This window comes from Empidonax traillii, unplaced genomic scaffold, assembly GCF_003031625.1.
Source record: "Empidonax traillii isolate 1590-97213 ecotype Southwest subspecies unplaced genomic scaffold, ASM303162v1 scaffold263:size1499331, whole genome shotgun sequence".
Taxonomy (NCBI): domain Eukaryota; kingdom Metazoa; phylum Chordata; class Aves; order Passeriformes; family Tyrannidae; genus Empidonax; species Empidonax traillii.
In genome coordinates, this window is record NW_020955456.1 from 825434 (window position 1) to 849981 (window position 24548).

Consider the following 24548-nt stretch of genomic DNA (forward strand, 5'->3'; position numbering starts at 1 on the left):
ACAGTAACAAGGAGCGTGAGGGAAAGGTCTCGCCTGTGACAGATAAATGGCAATTTTGAATTTTCCTGAAGCATTGTCCTTGTTCAGCCATCTCAGTGCTCTCGCTTTCTCAAGGCCATTCAGTGAATAAACTCTGGGAGCACAAAGGTACTACAAAGCATTGATTTTGCAGCATTCAGAGCCTGCGTGTCCCATCTGAGATGACCCCAGACCCACTCCTGCAGACGTGACCAGCCGGTTGCCATGGGAGGATTGCCGTGGCAGAATTGCCATGGGTACCCGGCCACTGGAAGCACTTGCTGGAATGCAGAAAACATTTCTGGGCTTTGTTTGGTCCTCTTGCACACAGCTGAGTGACTTTGGGTTTGAAATAATTAGGCTGAATAAAAAAAAAAAAAAAAAAAAAAAAAAATTTGTGACTGCTCTGATTCAGGAAGTTCTGAAAATTTCCAGCCTGAGAGTATCAGCATGTGGCTGATGTGATTTGCCTGATAAAGACCAGACCTTTTCTCAAAATGAATGAATTTCAGTTTGTTTTCTGAAAGGAGAATGCGGTGTTTGGATCATGTGATGCTTCAATCGGAGTCTGTGGTTACATGCTCTGGGTTTTTTTTTATATAATCTATTATAAATCTGCAACATTTCTGCTGGTACCTCCTTCTTTCCTTCCACTGTTTGATGCTTTTCCGGTCCAGCTCCTTTGCGTTGGTATTGCCGTGTGGAGGGCAAGCTGGGGGATCTGATCTGCCTGGCAACTTAATCCTAGCAAAAAAAAAAAAAAAAAAAAAGAGAAATGACTAATTATTTCAGGTACATGATTTGCTGTGCAGGGGTATGGAAGGTGCTGATGGCACAAGGGTGCCACTGAGTGGAAATGGCTGAGGGGAAGGAATGGTTGGGGGAGTGAAGGAAATGCCTCTTACAGCAGAGAACTGGATTTAGATTGTGTTAAAATAAATCTGCATGAGGTTGAGTGACACAGTTGATATCTCTTTGGGAAGGTTGCTTTTAAGGCAGAGGAAACCGGTGGGCCATCCATGTGAGGCACAGAATTTACCCAGTTGCCCTGTTACTCATCCCAACAAATCCAGGGTGACCATGGAAAGAGGAGGATTTCCAACTAACTCAGATGCATTTCAGGGGAAGGACAGAAAATCCTTCCAGTAATTTGGAATTACAGGGTAGTCAATAATAATTCCATTGGGTTGAGTATGAGGAATTCCTGGTTACTTCAGTGAAAGTGTGCCTTTACTAAAACCAGATTTACATCAGCTCTGGTACAGGGATGATGCCTGAGGAATGGATAATGCCGGGACTGCAGGATGAGCTGCCATTGAGCTACTTGTGCTTCTGGTGTAACAGCACAATGAGAATAGTTGCTGGAACTTTTTCTGGAAAAAGTTCCCAACAGATGAAAATTAAAATTCATGAAGTAGAAGTAAGACCACTGTCTTTTGAATTCAACTGATTATTTCAAACCTGAGCTCACTCACACACACACACACACACACACAGAGTCAGTTTTGGTTCAGTCCTGGCTGACAGATGAACTCTTTGTGTATCTGCAGTGTTAAGCATGACAGAATATATAAAATACAGTGAGTGTGTTACAAAGCACACAAGGCAAGTGATTTGTGAGCTGAGGGTATCTGTGAGGTTGGGAACCAGTCCCCCAGATCCAAACTCGTGTGGTGACTTATGGAATAATGACCAAACATTTCAGTGGGTTGCTCTGTCATTTCAGCAGTGACAAAGAGGGCCGTACTCCTTTATTTGCAGATGATCTCAGTACTTCTAAAATCTAGTTTTCCCTCGGTTTTGTTACAAACTGACAGTTTGACTGCAAGTAGTGGTCATTTTTCTAGCTTTTCCTCTGACTGAACAATAGTGGATAATACCAGAGGCATTTTTGCAGGGAGCTCTGCAGTTTATTTCCTTGTCCTGCTGCTGTCTGGCAACGTGCTTGCCTTGCTTGTCTTCAGATTGACTTGATTCATTACAGGAAGAACAAATGTGGTTTCACCATTTACTTACAGACCCCTTGCTTATCTCTCCCTGAATGCAACAAATTATTGTACTGACCACCATGTCACAGGTATTTCTCTATGTGTTTGATAAAAGACTCTATGAGCAGGTCTTCAATAGAATTTCTGAGTTAAAACTCGTCAGAGCAATAGAGCAATTGAAAGGGAAATAGCAAATGATGAAAATGTTTTATTTTTATACATCAGTAACCTCCCAAATGAACCAAGCACTCTTAAAAACCGTGGCAGTTACACTGCCTGTGTCCCCTAGCCTAAAGAGATGTGTAAAGAAAAGCATTATAATGACTCTTAAATTGCCATGGTGATAGGGACATGCCTGTTTTATAATGTGTATTTAGACCTCAGAGAATAAAGTGTATTTGTCTTCGTTCCTCCAGAACTCTTTCTGTAGTCTCAGTGCATTTAACTTTCTCGTTTGGAATGCAGATAGCACTAGCCAAGTGGATGATATAACTGATTTCTTACTGGTATTGCTTACAAAGTGCTTTTTAGGGGAAAAAAGTTCTAGAGTAGGGAGTGGAACAGGAAATGTTGGATGGTTTTATTATTATTATTTGATTACAAAGGAGGGGTGAATAATACCTAACATCCGGTGACGGCTCAGACAGCTTTCAGAGTTTGTTGGATGGTTTTATGACATTCATTCCAACTAATATTCATTTTAATTCATTTCTGATTGAAAGGTGGTTTTGGCACTCATGATTTTGCCCACCTTGCTGCTTCAGACAGCTCAGTTCCAGCAAAATAATCATTTTAACACAATACTTCTGATGATTACTCCTGTTGGGGTATAAGAGTCGAGTTTACTTTTGTGAGGATGGAGAACACTGATTTGGTTATTTTGGTCGCTGAAACGGGAGAAATCCTTCTAAATCCTTTGCAGTTGAAGTGTTTGTGCTGGGTGAGGCAGGGAGGTTTGCTGCAGGGAAGGTGAAGTTTCTGTCCCTGGGCAGAGAGCAGCATCACAAAGCAACCAGTCTGAGTCAATAAATGTTCCCAGCTCAGCTGTTTTGCAGCGGTCACAGCAATTCTCAGGGCCTTGTTTTTGAAGGAATGTGAATCTCAGGTAATTCTTGTCTCAGTTTGCTTATCTCTCCATGGGCAGACCTTCAGGGCTTAGAGTTTTCATTAAGTGAAGAAAACTCGTATCTTTTTCTAAGCAGTTTAGTTTCATTTTCAGTGCACTGGTGCTTAAACCTTCCCAGTGAGTCTTTTATGTTGTCCAAGGCACCTCCTTTCTGACGTCTTCAAAGGATTCTGCGAATAGGGAGTGGATTTATGATTTTCATAGGTGCTGGCTTGTGGTTCTTTCCTTAGCTGGTTACCAAAGGTGAAGAAATTTGATTCCAGGAGGTAATGGGGCAATTATGTGTAATGGCTGCTTGGTACAGCACCTGCACACTGAGCATGGCCTCAAATTTTGGTATTTATGATACACATTCACTGAAAGGGTGAGAAGTATCCACCTTGCCCTCTGGTAGAATCCTGTCAGGTGCTTTGAAATAGCTGGTAATGGTAATAGCCTGACAAAGGCGACTGACACCAAATTCTCACTTGTGCTGAGAAACCCAACATGATTTTGGACTTTTGTGCCTGGAAATAATAGCATATTCTTTTGGGTGAACCATGTGTAATTGGCACAAAACAAGTAGTTTTCAGAGAAGTTACAGGGGACAGAGAAACAACTGTTTTGTGGGGCTTGTTTAGGATTTTGTCTCTCTTAGAAGGGTTTTTGTGGGCATTCTTGGTCAAACTTTAGCTAGTTCTGTTTCATCATGGTATGTGCTGCTGTGATTAGAGCTCTGGCTGCCACTTCTGCTGAGTCCAAGGTGTTTACTGATTATAGAGATTACTGCCTCATCTTTAGGAGTTGGACTACTGTCCCTTCACATCACAGAATTGTTTAGGTTGGAAAGGACCTTTAAGATCACAGAGTCCAACCATTAACTCAGCACTGCCAAGCTTCCACTAAACTGTGTCTCCAATTAATCTCTTTTAAATCCCTCCAGGGATGGTGACTCCACCACTGCCCTGGGCAGCTGTGCCAGTGCTTGGCAACCCTTTAAGTGAAGAAATTGTTCCTAAAATCCAACTTAAACTTTCCCTGGCACAACTTGAGGCTTTTTTTCTTGTCCTGGTGTTTGCTACTAGGGAGCACAGCCTGACCCTCACCTGGCTCCACTCTCCTTGCAGGGAGTTGTAGAGAGTGAGAAGGTCCCCCCGACCCTCCTTTTCTCCAGGCTTAGCCCCATCAGCTGCCCCTCATCAGATTTGTGCTCCAGGCCCTTCCCCAGCTCTGTTGCCCTTCTCTGGACACGCTCCAGCCCCTCAATGTCCTTCCTGAACTGAGAGGCCCAGGACTGGACACAGAATTCGAGGTGTGAACCTCACCAGTGCCACGAACAGGGGGACAATCCCTGCCCTGCTCCTTCTGCCACACTATGGCCGATAAAAAATCAGAGTGGTGGAGGGAAAGGGGCAGATACTGAGAGTCAGTGCTGCGGTTACAGGATCTGCATGTTTAAATAGTGGCAGTTGCAGCCAAGATCATGCTTAACCAGGTCTTTTGAATGAAAGCTGGGGCCTATGGTACCGTTCTGATTCAAATTGCAAAAAGTGTTATTTTTAACAAAGCACCTCCTGCGATGTTTCTCGCTCGACCTGCATCTCAGCACTGTAGCACAGATGCTACTGGTGCAGTTATACCCACAACATTCAGGAATAACAGGATTTCGTAAATTATGGCAAGATTAAGTAGACAAAGTTGGTACTGACTTGCCGATGACAACGCATGTGTAACATTCTTCCAGCTCACTTTTCTGGTTATTCCCTTTTGCATGATGAACTGGAATGATGTTTATATATAACATAACACACTGTATTGTGTTTATATATATATTACATAATATATAAATATCGTTCCATGTTTTATATATACATTATATATATTTTATATATAGGTTTCACCTTGGCCTTCTCATGATTTGTCTTCTCCTTTTTGTCGTTCTGCTTTTTCACAGTGTAAATGTAAAAGCACAAATCCAGCACAGTTTCCTATCTCCTTTTAAAATCTTTAAATAGCCTTTTCTTGCTGTCATGCAGCACATCTTAGCAGAAGTTATTTGGTGTTAACAGCACTCAAGGTACTCTAACAAAGAAATCAGTGACTGTAATAGCTTCTATTAAACCTGGTACTGTGTTTTGGTAAATGTATCTCCCTTTCCTTTGCATCTGTGACTAAAAGGTGCTTTGAGGAGGAGGACAATGTGTGCTTTTTATAGAGCCATGCAGGGTATGGATTCATTTTGTTGGGTTTTTCCTTAACCGTCTTTCCCAAAGTCTGCTTTAGGGTGACTGTTTATGTAAAGTCTAGTGTTTCCTAGTGCTATATTTTCAGACTTTATGCAGATGAAATGCTTGTGGTCACTGTCACTGGTTCACCACATGAAGGATGCCTAATAGCATGGGAGCTGTGTTGTCAGGGGGAGGAGCTCGTCCAGGAAACTTTTGGAAAATCTGTCTTGTTTAAAACAAACAAACAAAACTCTAGCAACATCTTTTACATGACTGTAACCATGTGTGGTATGTGCACTCCCTCCCTTCTCCTTGTCTCCAGTGTATATATAACTTGCATTCAGCCAGTGCTGTGGAGTCTGTGCACTCCAACTTGCAGCAGGGAGCCAGCAATCCATTTTCTGTGACTCTCCCCTGCCTGTAATCTAAGAAGGCAAGAATTGTTTCTATGCAGTTTATGGAGGTTGGGGAGGGTCTTTGTGTGGTTTTAACACAAACTAAAAAAAAACAAAACAAAAAAAAAAAAAAAAAAAAAAAAAAAAAAAAAAAAAAAAAAAAAAAAAAAAAAGCTTTCTATTTTCACTGTCTTGCAAGGCATCCTAGAGAAACTGGAATCCTTTCCCACAAGGGAAAATCTGAGTACAGTACGTATGGTTTATATGGCCAGGGATTGATTACAGGATGTACCTGTCTGTAGCAGGTTATCGAGCAAAACTCAGCAGATCTGGAACTGAAGCAGGCTGCTTCCTGCGTCCAGGAGATTTTGCAGACCATTAATTTATCCCTCTAATCAGCTGGAAATTTCAGAGGTGCTTAAAAGAGTTGCCTCTTGGGCACCCTTGGAAATACCAGTTAACTTCGTTATGCTTTTTATGTTGAGTCTAATCTGTGCTTGCAGATTGATCTTTTTCTCATGATGGAAGTGCAGTAGTAGTAGTAATTGCTGTTGCATCTTTGATAGGAATCATGCAACATGAATCAAATAGTATAACTCATTTAAAATAACATTAAATATATACAGTGATCCTAAGGAATGCATGCTCAGTTCTGCTTAGGCTGTCTGTCTTGTCCTGCTTATCTTCTGTAGAGGTATAATTCTCATAGGCTTAAATCCTGTGCTAATGTGTCTCACTCCTAAATAGGACTACCTGATACAATTTGAGTTTATCCTGTTGGTTGGAAAGAGGTTAATTAAGGGAACAATTAGAAAAGCTCATTAAAACTGCATTCAGGTTCAGTGTAATGAAAAGTGCATTTCCTGTGACAAGATGATTCCAAAATCGTGCTCTTTTGATTTCCCCCTGACACGGTTCCCCAGCACTAGTCCGTGTGTGCTGGTTTGAAGCAGTGTCTTGGGCTGTGCTGCTGTCCTTGTTTGCATTACTGTGGTGGTTGTGATAGAGACTGGAACAATAACCTTAATCCCAGGCACCTTCTCACCCCTGAGGGAAGGGAGGGGTTCTGCAGGAATTTACAATCTGCTTTGCATTGCGTTTCCATTTCTTGGGTCTCAGGTTTTTACAGCAGGGAAAGCATAAATTCGGATAGATTACCCCCACCTTGGCTTTGCAGACAGTGTCAATACTGAAGGCAGCCCAGACCTGGCTGCAGGAGCCTTCTGCAGCTGTGAGCACCCCTGCATAAATCCTTTCTCTAGCTTTTCTGGAACTAGTTCCTCCCAAAATGGCCATGTACGTGCTAGTTTAGCATAGTCTGCGAAAGCCAGTTCTGTGTCCTGGGTTCTGCTTCAGTGGACTGGGATTGTCTGTCTAAAAACAAAATCACAACAGCCAAGGAATTGTTTGCTTGTGTAGTCAGCCCAGCCTCTGTTTCTCGTCCCTGATTCCAGTCTGAGATTGCGAGTAAGTCACGTGGCTGGATTGGACAGTCTGGGGAGGCTCGCAGGGAAAGGCAGTGTTAGATGGGCCTGTTCAGCACTGGGCTGGTTCAGACTTCAAAAGTCAGGTGGACTCATGATTTTGGAAAAATAACAGATTTTCTTGAGATTGCCTGTACTCACAGAATGGTGGGGCGGCCTCTCACAAGGGTTTGGGTGCAGGTATCACCTTTTACCCAATGTTGTTACAGCATCAGTAAGGGTAGCAGAGTTGGGGAGTTTGGCATTAGTGGGTCATTCCTGGGGAAGACTTAAGTGGCAGTGGGATAGAGCTCCTTTCTGGTGTGAGACTGCAGTGGGGGATCTTCTGGCCTCAACTCTGCTGCAAAACTGCCTCAAGGGCTCTGTGCAGCTAGGCCTGTTGATCAGCAGCAAGTTGGGATTGCACTGAATACTGTTGAGCAGAGACTGATTTGTCCTTGACTCAGATGTTGAAAAATGCTGAGCAGTTGGTGTTACAGCAGAGAATTCCATCACTCAAAACAAAATCTCAGCTTTTCCCCGATAAGGACTTGAGAAATGATGAAGCTTTGCACATCCTGGTTTTGAGCCTCAGTCCATGTGATGCCCATTGCAGATGTATGTGCTTTCAGCTTTTTTTTTTTTTTTTCTGTAAGCTAAGCCATGTACCAGTGTGAAGCTTAAAATCCAGAGCAGTGGTTCAACATCCTTGTTTCAGGTTCATCTCAGTAGGGTGGTACCTGCTGCTGGCAGACACTGCAGGGCACGGACACCGCTGCTCTGAACTGTGCCTTCGTGTTGAGTCTGCGGGGAAACCTGTTTAGAAGGGTTAGATAAACACAATTAGGCTGCATTGCCAGCAATGATGTTTTTATTTAATGCATTAATGAGTGCAGGTGGCAGAACCTCTGAAGTGAATTAAATGCAGTGCAAACTCGTGCTGTACTAGCAGAGCCATTGTGAGCCACTGAATGCTGAGCCAGCTCGTTTGAGAGATGAGGTGGGAGACGGGAATGAGCTTCCCATGCCTCAATGATAATTTTGAGCATTACCTTACAGCACAACCAGCTTGTGCCAAAGAACCAAGAGCAAGAGAGTGTGTGTTTTAGAGCTGCATTTCTATCAATAACAGCATTAAGATAAGGTGGTCACAAAAACAGATTTACTTGCTCGTCACCTTATTCTGTTACCTGGTAGGATTCGATAATGCAGTGGTTAAAAGAATTCTGTTCAGCCCTCAGCAGCACTTACAGTGCTAGAACACCACCACCCTCGTTTCCTTCCATAGGCAGGATGCTGGAATCCAGCACAACTGCTGTGCTCTGCTGGCCTTTCCCACAGTGAAACCTGGGGTTTATTTCCTTGAAGCTTGGTATCAGTGAAATGATCCTTGGAAAGCTTGTATTGATTGCTCATGATTGTCTAATTAAAGTGCAGTAACAAGGATTTCAGAACGCTCGCTCTCACAGCCCTGTGCTTTTATTGTAGACACTGTAAATTAGAAAGCTTTCTGTTCAAATGTGGAAAATGTCAGCACTTATTTCCTTTTGAATTTCCCAGCAACTCCTGAAGGCTGCACTTGTAGATGTGTCATTATTTTTTTTCCTAGAAAAGCAATAGGAAAGAAGTGTTACTTAGAGGAGAAATGAGGCCCTGTAGGCTTGCAGGGGCCCTGCTCTGACCCTGCTAGCTGTTACCCATGTTGTCTGAAGGGAAGCACTTCTAAATGAATGTATTTTGCTCTGAAATCTGCTAAGATGATCCTTTTTGAGCATCATGTGCAGAGATGGGTATTAATTATACAATATATAGATGCCAGTCTTTAAATAGTGCTCTCTGGTCTTACCTGGAGGCTGTTTGTTGATCCATCTGGACTTTATGGCTGTTTTGCTCCCTGTTGCTTGTGGTCTCATACTTTCTGGTAACTTGGATCTTCCTGAGATGTGTGCAAGGCAAATCCTAGTCCTCGATACGTACCAGGAACCAAAGAGTTTGTCATCACAGGTCTGCATCTTGCTTAGCCACTGATTGAATTGGTGGCCTTGGGGAAAATCACTGAACTTACCCAAACCTTCTGCTTGCATCTAATCACTGGGTGATCCCTGATTCACTGTGATACATTTACAGAGCTTTAGGAATGATCAGTAATTCTGCCCAGGATGCTGAGCAGAAAGATGCTATAGAGTGTGGTGGACTTTGAATTAATGAATGATTCACCAGTTGCACACAAACCCCCTTTAAATATGTTCGGCCTCGTGTGTGGAACTGACTTTTCCCTTTCTTCCTCTTCCAGATGTACTTTCCGATTCCCCAGCACGGTTATAAAGATCCAGTTCACATCTTTATACCATAAAGAGGAAGTAAAAGAGGAAACCTCATCGCCTCCCCCTCGGCCACTTTACCCTCAAATATCACCTCTGAAGATCCACATCCCGGAGCCGGATCTCCGGAGCGTGGTCAGTCCCCTCCCATCCCCCACAGGCACTATCAGGTAAGTTGTTAATTATCCACAGTGTGTTCTCTGACATCAGTCTGTCAGCCCTGTTTTGTTTGGTATCCTTGGTGCAAGAAAAGCCTCATTGAAAATAACTAGTTAAATACCTGATGTTCAGGATTCTGGGAGACAGCTAAAAACTGTGTTATGGTGGCTGGAAGAAGGGCACAAGGATTGTGCTTAAGAGCTCAAAGGGCTCAAGGGGAAACATAAAGTAGTCTGATATCTATAGTTTCATAGCTATAGAGTTACTAGTCTATCTTTGGAAGTGGAATTAGAAATATTTATTGAGAGCTACCTATATGCATGGAAAAAAGAAAGCAGGCAAATACTTTCTATCTTAGGGCTGCCTGTTTTATTTTTATCTCGGTAATATTCTGTTGTTGCTGGGTGGTGCTGCTTTATCTGAAGTGAGGGACAAGGGTGGCCATTGGCACGTGGTTTCCTGGGAATGGAAGGCAATGGGGGTAGGATGCTGACCATGTACTGAGGGGCTGTAGCAATCTGAACGTGCATCTGTGTCAGTATCCTGTTTTGTACACCATCTGATTTGTGGATGTGCAGTACAAATAACCTGAAAATCAAGCTACTGTCTGGAATATTTTCCTTATTTCTCAGCGAAGAGTTGATGTTACAGAGTTTCAGTGAAATCTTTCAATGTTACATCTTTTACTTGAAGTAGAATAAGTTTTATAAAGTAAAGGAGACTCATGGTATAGGATGATGTATTAGAATTTTAAAACAGGTGGGCATCAGAATAGCAGGAGTGAGCCTGGTAACAGCAATAGCCTTTGGGTTGTTTTCACGTCTGCACGTTTGTAAAAAGGTAAATTACGCAAATCTCTCCTGACAGTTACCACTAATTCAGTGAGTAGTATTCAAATTTAGGTGGCTGAGAGTGACTTCAGTGTCACAATGAAGCCAGTTTGGTTTTGCATAGATCTGGAGGCTCTCACTTGTTTGGGTTTTTCCACGGGTCTTGCAGAGCTGCACAGATGTGCAGTGCAGATATGCTAGAAAGAGGGGGCTGGAGGTAGCTGTGGTTTTAGCCCTCTGTTCAGGCACTGCTTTTAGTTTATATTTAACCTTCTCTTTTTAGATGAAGCTTGTTGCTGGGAGGGGAGGGGGATGGTTCCTTTGCCAACATATGGTAGTTAGTTTCCATTCAGTCATCTTGTGCAGAGCAGCTCGGTGTGGTTTGTGTTACTAACAGAGGCTGTATCTTTTGACTCCGGCATATGCCTGCAACTGATATTTGATTCCCTGAGAATGTTTCTTTTGCATAAGGAGAAAGTGGAAATGGTAGTGTTGAATTGTGCTCAGCCCCTAACGCAGTGTTTACTGAGGATGATTAATGGTTGCATCCGTTTGTCTCGAGCAGAAGCTAATCCAGCCAAGTCTTCAGAAAACCTCAAAAGACATCTGAGGTTTCGCTTGCCAAACCCCTTTCGTTTCCGAGTTCCTCTTACAGAGGAGGGGCTGACACGTTTGTAAACATCCCTGCTCAGCCCTTTCAACCTCCCCCTCTCCCCCAGCAGGGTCTCGCAGCTCTGCCCTGTGGGCCAAGGTTTGGAAAGTCATTTGGGGTGTTTCTGCCTGAGAAAGGGAATGCTCTTTGGGGACAAAGTAGCTCTGCATTCTGGCCCATCTGGCTTTCAGGGCAGCTCTCTGCTGCTTTCTCGGTGGGATCACAGTGGTGGCTGAGGCTGGCACAGTGTCCTCTCTTCCTTCCCAAGGGCAGGTCTGGGAGGGGTGGCGAGGGCTCAGCGTGGGACCTGCACTCCTCTCCCATCGCTGGCTTTGGGAGGTGGTTGCCTGAGCTGGGTTCTCCTCCTCCTTCCTCTCCCCCTTCTAGTATTTACTTTCCTAATTTGGTGAGTTTGCCTTGCTCCTCCCTGATTGGCCCATGGAAAATTATTGCAGTTTGGAAATCCTGGGCAGGGTGAAATTTCCTTTTTGGAAAGTGGCTCCTGGCCCCCTTTTCCTGCCTCCACCCTGGTGCAGGGCAGGGGCTGTACCTGCACTCCAAGATCCAGCTCTGCCCTCCTGACCCCCAACCCTGCTCTGCCTCCCTGTTTACACTGCAACTTGCTTCCCTGCAGGTTCTCCCCTGCAAGCTTCTGGGGTTTTTTTCCAGCCTGTTTATTTTCCCTCTGCAAAGTGCAGCGCCTGGAGAAGGGAATGAGCTTTAGTTAAACAAAACCAAACCTGCCACCCTCAGCAGCTTTGCAAAGCAAGATTCCTGCTTGCTCCTAGGGAGAAATGTGCTCACTGTTTTCACAGCTAGGTATTTTATCTCCAGGAGGGGCTGTGTGTGGATGTGTTTTGAATGCTGTTGTACAGCTTTAAGGGAAAATGTTGGTTGGTAGCATGCTGTGAGAGTTACACACAGGCTGGGCTTATTTCTTCCTGCTTTGAGTTCAAAATGCCTTTTTAAAAAAAGTCAGACTTGCATGTTCCAGAAAGGAACGGGCCACTGTGGTTGTAATAAATTGGTAGAAGCAGCCTGCCATTTTATACAGTAGAGGAGCACCAAATCTCCTCTCAGTAAGTTCAAGGCATTGAAAAGCTGTGTGAAAACCATGAGCAGTTTGGTTAAATTCACCTCTGCCTTTTGAGAGATACAGCATGTCAGGGTCTGCAGCTTGTCTGTGGAGAATCCTCTTTGGATGACACTGATAAGAAGTTTCTCACCTATGCTGCAAACTCTTAGCTTTGCCTGCTTTTGTGATAAATCCACAATATCTGCATGAATGTGACTCCATGTGTGTTGCAATCCAAGCTTGTGCTAGGATTATAAGCAGATCCACAGAGACAAGGTGTGATGTAGGAGCCTATTACTGGTCTTGAAGTCGTGCTGAGTTGGAGATAAGATTTACAGTGTTTAGGTTTCCTTTTATTATTGTCCAGTTTGTGTTAATGGCCCTGTAGTTGTAACTTAACTGTTTTTCAAATGGCATCTCTCTGCAGCACTACCCCTCAGAGTTAGGGTGGTTTTAGTATTTATGAAAATTAAATTCTCTCTCTGTACATGCTTCCCTATTCTAAACAGCAATTGTGATCTCACTGATATAAAGATAGATATGGATATATATGTATAAACTACAGTAAAGAAATACTAAATGCTGTACTGTGGAGGTCAGTGCCATTATTCATATTTTACAACTACAGCTTCTGGCTTATCTCTGCACTGAAATGACTGTGGGCTTGGATACTTTGTCTTGTTTGGGTTTTTTCATGGAAAGGGCATGGATAGTTAGCTCACATACACAGCCTTTATCAGTAAAAAGAATTCTTTGACATGTAGGAGTAAGAGTCGTCAGAGCCCTGTGAGAACCGCTGCTTGGGAAGTGTCTGGTGAGGTTCTGTGCTCTAATAGCTAAGCTGGTACATATTTGTGTGTGGACTCAAATCTGTATTTTAACTGTTAGTACTTAATGTGCCTGCCCATGTCTGACTGTTACTGGAAGGGCTGGTAACTAGTTTTCAATTAAATTAATGGTATGAATAATGAGAGATCAGCATCTTTCATTCTGTAAGCTTGATTAGTAAACCAGAAGATGTGAGTGAATTGCCATGGTTTCATAAGCTACAGTCCCTTTTTTCACCAGGCAAAATTAGTTCAGTAACACGTTACGTGCTCTGATAGCGAATTACTCAGAGGTAGCTGCAATTATCTTGACTTAGCCACCAACTTGTTTTGTGGCCTTTAACAGGTCATTTAAATTCATTGTGTAATTACTGCTTTACAAGTGTGTGTAGTAGATAAATTATGTATTGACCTTCTACTCTGTAAAGCATGACAAGAGTGTGTGTGAGCCATGGTACAGCAGACCTGCTAATGCTGGCTTGTGCTTTGATCCAGACTTGGCCTGGATAAAGGGGGAGCTTTTAAACAGGCTCTGGGATAGCCACGTACCGCTGTTTCAGAACACCTGGGATTTAATGTGAGCTTGCACATTGACTCTAAAGGTGTGCAGTGGGACTCTGAATGAACCCTGCCTTGAGTGGATGCATTCACTCACTGGAATGGGGTGCATAAATATTGCCTGCTCCGTTTCATTCAGTCTTTCCTTCTTCCCAGAGCACCGTGAGCCACTGAACTGAAACGCCGCTCAAGAGCTCCAAGGCAGGTTTTTTTGCAGGCTCTTTTGCATTGTCTCAGTTATATATTACTTCCTGCATTCAGGCAGAATATGCAGCTCAGGCAACTCCCACAGTTGGACAGACCGGTGATTATTTTTAATCACCCCAGTCTCCAAACCACAAGCCAAGGAGTGTGATGCATATACATCGTGTAAGAGAAGCATCAGTCTGTGCTGGGCTTGGGAGCTCTACTCATGTTTATTTCAGATAATGGACCATGTGCTGGAGGAGACGTGCCAAGCCATGTGCTGGAGGAGAGGTTGCAGATGTCACCAGCTACAGGAGCACTTCCTCTTCCCCAGTCAGTATAAAATTTTAGTTCACTGAATCCACAACTGCAGTGAGGTCACTTCCTTTCAGAGAGGGGAACCACTGGAGCACCAACAAGTAACAAGAATTTGAACTTTTGTGGATAGCTCACTTTCTCTCATTGTGGCTTGTTCGACAGCTTTGTTTCTCTTCAGCGTTAAGCAGGCAGGGTAGCTCTCAGATTTCTCATTTCACATCAAAATCCAGCTTGGTTTGGCAGTCTCACCACTTGTGATTATTTCTGAAACCTGTCTGAAACAGGCAACGTGCAAGGACTTGCCTTTCTTTGAGTTACGATTTTGGGGCTAGGCCGGGGAAGGTGAGAGCAGCGGAGGATTCTCACCCGTTCCTGCTGATTGGTGTATCGTGGAAAGGCTTGTTTCGCAAGTCCAAGGGCTGTACTTTGACCTGATTCTTGCTTATTGCACGTAAAAAGCGTCCCTGTATCTTCGTGCCCCTTTTTTTGCAGGCTCAGGAAATGGAATATTGGGGTAGTCTGAGGTTTGTGGCATTTCTCTAACTAGAGTCCTTGAGCAGAGGGCAACACGCCTCTGATTTGCATTTGGGGAAGAGAATGGGGAGAATTTTAAGAGATGGTGATTCTTCCTTTGTGCTCAACAGGGGCTTAAAAAATGCCTATCCAGACAGGAATCTGTATATTGGCAGTGTTGCCTAGGCTGTAACTCTTATCTCTGCTGTGTCTCTAGACCTACTTCACAAATGTACACTCAAGCATTTCTCGAAGGCACTGCCTTCATATCCTAAACCACCAAGCTGGACATGGTTTTATTCTTTAGCAATGCAGATTCCCAGTCTGGTGTACAATTTTGTGTGGGATCCCAGGTAATCTTTCCTCTTTGCCATAGGTGCTTTTTTTCCATACACCTGGCTGAAACGAAGCCTCTGTAGCTTGATCCCTACAGACACCTTTATTGTAGAAAAGAATGAAATTGAGTAATAAGGCAACTCTCCTGCATTCTAGTACTGCCTCTCCTTCTGGGGAAATTGGCACTGAGGTTTGGGAGTGCTTCAGTTTCCAGATTGTTCACAGACTTGTAATGTGACCATAAATAAATCATTTAAGCACTTGTTGCTTCGTTTTTATTTTTATTACCCCCGGTCTGTAAAATGTGCATAGTATTGAGAGAGCGTGGAGATTTTTACATGGGAATCTCAGTGTGCTCAGGGAACAGATCCCTGTAGCCCAGTGTTCTGCCTCTGACATGGGTATCTTGGGGGTCATATAAGAGCACAGAAAACAGAGTAATGCTGACTTAGGTGCAGTTTGCCTCCATTTTCTTGGAGCAGAGACTGTCTTGGAGCAGGGACTTCCTGACCATCTGTCTTAGAAAGCCCCTGATGGCTTCCTTGTCTTCCTCCTTTCCCCAAGAATTTGTATCCTGGCCTTTTCAATTCATGTAGACTTTTATCATCAGCCCTGCCTTACAGCATGTCATTCCACATGCAGCTGCAGACACAGAAGCACTTTCTTTTGTTTTGGAAGGGCTGCTTAGTTTCTTTTTGTGCTCACCCGCTCTTCTGTTGCAAGAGGCCAGAAGCTGAACACCTCCCCTTGGCTTTATTTTTGTAGGCTCTTTCACCTTGCACCTCAGCTTCTGTCTTAAACTGGCTTTTTCCTGTATGAAATCCATTCCGTATCTCTGATCATCTTAATTATCCCTGTCAGTACCTTCTCTGGATCTGCTTTATCCTTTTTTTTTTTTTTTCCTAAATGAGAGTAGAGAAGCAAAACAGTGTCCTGGTGTGAATATACCATGCACACGGTGCTACATCCTATTTTTGCAACTGATTCTTTCCTTGAAGCAACCTGATTTTGAACATTCCAGCAGAAATGCAGCACTCTCCAGGTACACACTCTCCAGGAGCTCGTGCTTAGTTAATTGTTGCTGTGAACTTACAGGCTGGGTTCTGGTTGGCAGGAGTTGAAAGTCGTGGTGCTACAAAGATTTAGAACGTTCAAGCCCCGTGTTTGAGGGGCCGTCTGCCGGTTCCAGGGGTGAATGTACAGCAGACACTGCCCTCATGTCTCTGGCCTTCCTGCTGAGGGTTAAGTCTGAAATGGAAAACATGCTGCAGAGGACCAGTGTGATTCAGCACGTGGTTGCAGTCTCATTCTGAAGCTGAGTCTCAGTGTGGTATTTAGGGAAGTGTGGCTCAGTGGCCGCCTGCAGTCAATGTTCCAGGTTCGGATGCTGAACCCTTCAGTGGATATCAAAGATTTCTGGCACTTGGGGCATTAACCATGGTATCATGGGATTAAGACTGTGGGTTACTGCAGCTGGTTTACTTACGTGCCCTGTGTGTCTTTCAGTGCTATAAAACGCTTGTTCCCTCTCCAAAACACTCCCTTCCATAACAGACAAGTTTAACCCGAATTAGCTTGGATTGCTGTAAACTAAGATTGCCAGCATGGACAGCAAGCATGGATCACAGCAGTAAGTTAGGATGTCAGAGCAGGGTGAAACTGTAGACCTAGCTGTGCTTTTCTCAGTCGAAGGTTATAGTATCAACATGGATCAAGTTATGGTTGAGTATTGGTGCAGTATTAATACCAACAAATCATAATCACTGTCCTTGCACTTGATTTTTGTTTTATAGCACAAACAGGTGGTTGTAGGGAAAGCTCTTTGTTTCATAATATTTTTAAAGGGGGTGTGAGTGCATGCAAGCATCCCCAGCCAGCCCCCGGCTCTGGGTGGTGAGGAGAATTCCAGGAACTCCAGGAAACTGATGTCACTGCATTGTGTTTGCTTGTTTTCTTTTGACTGCACTAATGTTTAATTTTAACTTAACCCTCAGAGGGGTATTTTTAGTAAAACTGTTTCTTCACTCCTCCTGTCCCATGTTGGGAGGGCAACAGATTGTGTCTCTTTGTTTTTTCCAGTAGTCGGCTCTTTCTGCCTTCCCTCTGAAGAGCTCTCTGATGACTGACTGAGAGCTTGAGCACTCAGCAGCATGTCCTGTCTGTGCATGGAGTGGCTGAAAGTTGGTGGGTTTTGTGTCTCTCTTGATTTGATCATTGATCCAGGCTGAAGGGAAGCAGATCTACCTGGACAAAAGGACTCCATTCTGGTAAAAGATTACTACATCTTCCAAGTCTTTGGCACTGCTGTGGCTGTCCTAAGGGGCAGCTGCTTTTGATGTTCTTCAGGGACTATGTACTGGGAGAGGCTGGATTTTCTAGAATTTAACACTGCAGGTTGGAGGGGCTTTGTCAACACTCAAGGGAAACCCTGCAGGGGATGGGTTTCTCCCTTTGGTTTTTTTGCTTGCTTGGTTTTTAAGCAAGAGATCACACTTAAAATTCATGAGCCCCAGAAACCAGAGTTTGAATAGCAAAAACTGGACTTGCTCTGCTGATCTCGAAGAAAGGAATAAATTCTTGTATCTAGTTTTATATATTTATTAATTAAAAATAAAATAAAATAAAAAAAAAGGCAAGAAACACAACTCTGTGCAGAGCACGGATTTAGTGGAGAACTTTCTCTCTTCCATATCTTTGTCCTAAGTTTTGGCTGCTGTTTCTGTGGTTTGATGTTTGTGTATTTCTGCAGCCAAAGAACAAAATCAGAAAACTCTTGTTTCATCCTATTCCATTCCCAGTCTGTGTGTTACAATAATTGCTCGGGTGCCAAACGCAAAGATAAAAAGAATTGCTGTGTTTTTGGTTTGTCATTGTTTCATGTATGAAAATGGCTTTCATTTGTAATTATCTGCACATTATAAGAAGTGTGTATGTGGAGAAGCTATTGAAAAATGACAGTGGAATAATTAAATTCACACCAGCTCCTCATGTGAGTACGAAGGCATCAAGAGTGTCTTCTGTGGTTTAGCTTGGAGTAGCAAACTTTGATTCATTTTCCTGCACAAACAGGTCTCTGCTCTTTGAAAGGCTGGGTAAGAAACGCCTTTATCTCTGGCAAAGGGAGATCTATAAGTATGGGCTCATCAACTTCATATACCTTGCACCTCCTGAAAGCTTTACCTCCTGCTGCACTCCTGAACAGCATCACCCAGCAGTGCCAAGGGCTGTTGGTGGGCACTGAAAGGGGTACCAGGTGCTGTGCAGCACTTTGCAAGGCTTGTTGTTGATGGGAGAAGGGTGAGCTTGGGTTCCCTATTGCAAGGGTTTGTTGTGCCTGGATGTTTCTGTTGCCTGTTCTCTCTCCCCTGGCCCCCCCCATCCTGTAATTCACTTTTTAAAAGAAACCAGTTTGGGTTGTGCTGAGCTCAGCACTGCAGCCATTTGCAGACACACCACAAGGAGAAGCAGCACTTCTCAGTTTACAGGCTGGACTGTGGTAGGAAACAGTCATTCCTTACACTGACAGATTGCTTATGCACCCAAGGTATTGCCCACTGAGCAAACAAGGGCTGCCTCGCTGCTTCCTTTCCAGCCCCATATGTACATGTGTGTGTGTGGGAAGTCAGTCACCTTTTTGAGGGAGGAAGCATGTTCTGTGTTTTCTTGTGCAGCATTTAACCCAGAGCTCTGATGGGTGTCAGTTGACTGTATTTGTTTGTGTCAGTTATTGGGCATTTCGCTGGTAAGAGGATTGTTTATTCCATCTTTACTGAATTCTGGGTCCCAGCTGTGGGCTTCAATTTGCGTATTTTCATAACATTTAGACTGCTTGTTTTGCTGTGTAAATCTTCTGTGTATTGGTTTGCTTTCCTGTTTACTGTTTCTCTGTACCTAGAAGATGTGTAATCCTGGGATGTGGCTGTGCATCCTGCTGTTCTGGCTTTGCACTCCTCGATTCTGGACAGCACAGGGCAGGGGAGAGACAGAAAAAGGGAATTTCAGTTTCCCAAACTCATCCATCTCCTCCCATCCTTCAAGGCCCGGTTGGATAGGGCTTGGAGCAGCCTGATCCAGTGGAAGGTGTCCCTGCCAGTGGTAGGGGGGATCACAAATCGAGGATGCGTGATCCCTAGACAAGCCTTTCTAGTTAGTTCTCGCCTTGTAACACTCATTTCTGTGTGCCTGAGTGGTGTTGCAATTTACAGCCCCCTTTCCTGTGTTTGTAGCGTTTTCATCAGCTTTCTCGTGCCTGTCCTGCTCTGTCGCTGTTCCTGTAATGCCATCTTGTGGTGGCACCAGATGTGTCTTTTCTAGCCAAAACCGAGCTGCCTCTGTGTGTACGCAGTGATTGCAGCTCCCCTTTGTCGGCTGCATGACTGTGCTGGTGGATCAAGGAAATCCCTGTCTCCAGCTGTGTGGTATCAGGGCGTGATCTTCTGAAGCTCAGGTGTTGTGTTAAGGACCATCGTGGCTGATACCTGCTCTGGGTGACACTTTAGTCTGACACTGTAGAAGAACATATCTATTATCTGTTAGGAGGATTGATTAAATATCACCTGTGTAATAAGGAGAGTGGTGTGTTGTTCATTCACAAGTCCTAATAACAAGCTATTCGTTTATTTAGGTATTCATCCCTGATACGCTGTGTGTTGTTTGAAGTCCTGCGTTGTTTTAAGTGCTCCTGAACACAGAGGAGTTGTTTAATGCTTTGAAACACTGCTCTCTTGTGATTGCAGGAAGTGTGTGTGGCGGGGAGTGTCAGGAATTTGTAGAAATTCCAGTTTTATCTCTAATGTGTTTTTTTTCTCAACCTGTTTGGGCTTTGAATAAACCACAGGGGCAAAAGTACGTCCATTGCATCTGCTTCCCCGTGACCTGAGAGCTTTACTGCACCTTGGAGAGTAACCACTGTGTGCCTTGTTAATAAATGAAATAACAAAGAACTGTATTTCCTTTTGTGCCTCCCCAGTGTTCCCAACTCTTGCCCGGCCAGTCCACGTGGTGCTGGATCCTCAGGATACCGTTTTGTCCACAACATTACCTCGGATCTGCAGCTGGCAGCAGAGTATGCGGCAAAAGCGGCATCGGAGCAGCAGGCAGATGCATCTGGCGGGGACAGCCCAAAGGTTCACAGAGACGTTACTTACCCAGCAGTGCTCCTTGGGAGGCTTGTTAAAACCTGGTGCTTTATGGCTGGTCCTGGTTGTGGTTAAAAGAGGGCTAAGAATACCCTGGCCATAGGGGTGCTGTGTACAGTATCCTCCAGGGGTTCGAGACCTTGCCTTTAAACCAGCATTTTATTAGTGGTAGCTGATGAATCTACTTGCTTAGCTGCCAGAAATGCATTCCAATAATCCACTAAAATGATTAAGCAATAAGATTTTTTTTTTTTTTACTTATTTGATAAATGAAAAACCCGTGAGGAAGAAGTGCAATAAAATTAAAAGTCTTGTTTTCTCCTTTTAATTAATGGTATTTTGCAAAACACAGTTGGAGAAAGCAGAAGCAGGGGGAGGAAAGCAGATCCTCGCCATGAGAAGTCTGTAGTCAGACTTTAAAACAAACATGAAGGCCTGACAGGCATTAAATGAGGAGAGTAGCAAGTGGAATTTAGATTAAAAAATAACTTAGTTATATGTATATTAGAATGATAAAATTTCATTTTGGTGAGCTGATCTTCAGATCAAAGTTAAAGGTCTGGATTCAAAACCACCTGATTTGGGGTTGGGTGGAGGAGCACGGTACTAGATGGCTCTTTTTGTAGAATTAATTCTCCCTTGAGACAAGGAGGGTTGTTCTTGATGGAGTAATATGAAGAGTTGGGAATATGAGATCTGGCAAACAAATTAAAGTACCTAGAATGAAACAAATCCTGCTGGAGAAGGGAAGGGATGGATGGGATCAGGTTTCATGTTGGACTTGTTGCTGGGAGGAGGGCTGATAGCACACTGCGTGAAACCTTTCTGAGGAAGTGTAGCTGTAGCTGGGCAGATTTGAATGCTGTGGTTTCATGAACAAGAAAGCAGTGAATGTATCCTACACCCTCTAACTCTTGATTCCAGTTGCTTGTCCTGACCCTGCTCCTTGTGCTGATGTAAGCACATGTGGGAAGTTCAGTGGGGAGTTGAATGAGATTAAAGTGAACTTTTTAGTGTGTGTTTGATGGGAAGGGGGAAGGGGACACTTTCATCTGGCTCAGCCCTATAGTTCTGTTTGCACACAAATGCTTGTGCTAAATTGGGTGGTGACAGTATAAAACAGGAGTGAAATGGGAGAGGGTGATGCTCTCTTGGCTGCCCCTCCTGCTCTCTTAATATCTGTGCTTTTTCAGTTTGGGTTGTGGTACACTGTAGTGTAAGAATTCTTTGTTAGTAACTAAATTTCTGTTTATTTGGTGTTTTTTTTCTTCCTTAGGATGAGTCCAAGCCACCCTATTCTTATGCTCAGCTAATTGTGCAGGCTATATCTTCAGCACAGGACAGGCAATTAACACTAAGTGGGATCTATGCCCACATTACCAAGCATTATCCATATTACAGGACTGCTGACAAAGGCTGGCAGGTGAGTTCTTGACACTAACAAGCTTTTAAACTACTTTGACAGGGCTTATCTGCTTTGAATTGCATTTATTAAAGATTTGGGGCACTGGGAATAGAGCTGCTTTGACTGTTCCCAGAGTGAATTTGTTTAACACAAGCTGACTAGTTTGTTTGTGGGTGATTAGTTTTTTTGGAATACTTTGTAGGGCAATGTAGTGTGTTTCTCTTTTATTACTGTACTCATGTGTCTTTAATTCTTGTCTGTATTTTATTTTCCTACATCCTTGTTATCAGTTACTGCTCTGCTCAGATACTTGCTTAATCCTTCACCTTGTCTTTATTTGGCATGATCTGTCCAAGCAGAGGATATCCAGCCTAAAAGTGAGGTTCCAGTTTTTAATCACAGCACGTTAAAACATTACAGATGTTTTGTTTTCCCAGTGTATCAACTGCACTGCCTAAGTCACAATTTGCAAGTGTTGAATCTGAGTGAGAACTTGGGAAACTGTGAGTCTGGGTGCTCCTTGTGGTATTAAAGGAAACCTGACCAGCTTCATAGGAGAGTTGAAATGTAGTTAACACATGCTAAATCAAGGTTCAGTGTTCACTTCAGGGCTGCTTTCAAAGTTCCAGGAACCTCAGCTCCACCTGCTTTCAGACTTTTTCTTGGCATCACACTTCTGAAATGGGTGTTGTCATTCGAATATAACACACCAGTGCAGCTGGAAAGGCTCTTGCAGCTGCTGATTTCATTGTGGTCTGCTGGCAGGAGCAGAACTGCTTGTGCACTTTGAGTACAGTTGGAATAAATACATTTCTGCCTCCCTGCAGTTCTAATTAATTGTGGAATTCACTTCCTGCCCTAACCTGCTCAGCAGAGTTGTGCTTTGCAAACCAGTTGCTGCCTCCTGCTTGAGAGAGCTGCATCTCAGGGGAAGGTGAAGTTGCCTTTTTTCCCTCCCCTCCAGTGGCACTGGAAGGCTTTACTTGTGAGGAGGTTGTCTAAACCTGCTATGAAAGCTCTTGTTTTGTTTTGGAAATGGAAGAGGGATGAGTTTGTGCACACCTGGCTTTGCTGAGACCCTCCCCAAGCCCAAAAGCCAGCACTGCACCCAGCAAGAGGTGGGCTGTTGCACTGGAAAGGATGAATAGTCCTGTCAGCATCTAGAGAGCTGCACAGTGCTAGCCTAGTGCCACACAGGTAATGGATTCCTCCCAGAGCCAGCTGTCTGAGGGCATGTTGGCTGGCTTACGTTATGATTACTGTGAGATGCACTGTCCTCTAGGGCATGTTTGGGCACCCTGGTAATCGTTTGGCAGGTGAGCAGTCAGCACAGGCTCAGGCAGTTCTTTTCCGCTTGCCTAGAATAAAACCTGTCTTCTGAGGGAGTTCTGATGTGGTTTCCAGTGATTTCCCCCTGCCTCAGCAAAAGCTCTGCTTTCCTTGCTTTCCACAGAGAAGTCACTGCGCTGCCTGGCTCCAGATGTGTTCAAGTGATGGTTAGTACCAAGCAAACCCAGCTTTCAGGCTCATTAGCAGGAACTCCTAACACTTTTCCCCAGGTTTTCTCTTGCACTTCTCCGGTGATTTCAGAGCTGTATGAGCTGGGTGACTTGTTTCTGTCTTCAACACTGATTCTGGCAGCGTGAGCTTTATTTTTCCAAGCTGTGTGGTGAAACTCATTTGTCTTTGTTACATGCTTTCTCATGGCAAAATAATCACCTCGTTCCTCTGCTTCCTGCAGAATTCCATTCGGCACAACCTCTCCTTGAACCGCTACTTTATTAAAGTCCCACGCTCCCAAGAAGAGCCTGGAAAGGGCTCCTTTTGGCGAATTGACCCTGCCTCTGAAGCCAAACTAGTAGAACAAGCATTTAGAAAACGAAGGCAAAGAGGAGTGTCCTGCTTCCGAACACCTTTTGGGCCTCTCTCCTCCAGGTAACTTGAATTTCCTCTAATCTCTGTGCCAGACTCATTATAAAGAAAACAAACTAAAACTTCTCCTAAAGTACAGTGAGTAAAGTTCACTTCTGTTTATAGTTTGAGAGGTGATGTAGTCTTGAGGCATAATCTGAAAATTGTTCTGACTTCTTAAGTGTTTAACAAAAAAAAAAAAAAAAAGCAGAACCAAAGTGCAAAAATGCATCAAATAACATATCTGTTTTTGGCATCATTTCAAAGCAGTTATCGCTGGGGTAAGTGTTTTCAGATGCCAATCTCTGATTTCAGGAAAGCTGTGTTTAGATGTGGATTAGATCATAGTGGGAATAACTTCTGTGGTATTTAAAACACTCTCCTGTAGTGAAGATCAGGTTGGTCGCGGTTGTCAGCAGTGCAGCAACCACAGGGGGTTCTGTGTAGCTGCTCCAGTCAGCTCCTCTGCCTTGTGCAATGACAGCTTCTCTGAGCCCTGTAGCTGTGAGGATGAGACTTGCAATTCAGCACTAGCTGGAGCAGTTTCGTGTAACATTCCTCCCACACCTCCTCTTTTCTGTCAACTAAAATAGGGGGTAAGCAGGAGGAGTTTAGAAAAAAGCTCTTCAGCTTTTCTATTTGGTTTGTCATTAGAGGAATGTGCAACTCCTCATGTGTTTGGTGGCTATGTGGTACCAGAGGTGGGAACCGAGTGGTTGGGGAGGGTGGCAAATGGGGAGAAGGGGAGCAGCTGCTCTGTAAGCGTATGCAGGGCCAGACACTTGGGCTCTGCATTCCATCTTTCTTCCTCTCCCTGTCACTCTCAAACACTGACCAAGGTGCTTTGAGAACGGTCTGAAGTTATAAAACTGATCTGAACATGAATCACTTAAGGCTTCTGTCAGCAGTGAAATGTTAAGAGTAGTCTGAAGGGTCCAGTTTCCTTCAGCAAGGCATAATATGACAGTATTTGGTGCAAGAGCATTTGTGAGGTTACTGTGCACCTTTCAGCTCTTCCAGCAGACTGCAGTGGGTAGTGTGGAAGAAAGGCTGTCCTTCTGCTAGAGGATCCTCTACTGGAGAAAACTCTTGGTCTCTGCTGCTGTCTTGTGGCCAAAATGC

The 24548-nt window shown here is 44.0% G+C and overlaps 1 protein-coding gene across 1 annotated transcript in view; it reads left to right on the plus strand.

Moving 5' to 3' along the window:
* FOXK1 (forkhead box K1) overlaps positions 1-24548 on the plus strand; it is a 49402-nt gene that overhangs the window by 17042 nt on the left and 7812 nt on the right. The window contains exons 2-5 of the mRNA XM_027889450.1: positions 9491-9688; positions 19942-20098; positions 21387-21533; positions 23257-23450. Of these exons, the coding sequence (XP_027745251.1) occupies positions 9491-9688; positions 19942-20098; positions 21387-21533; positions 23257-23450 (696 nt within the window). The remainder of the gene's footprint in view (positions 1-9490; positions 9689-19941; positions 20099-21386; positions 21534-23256; positions 23451-24548) is intronic.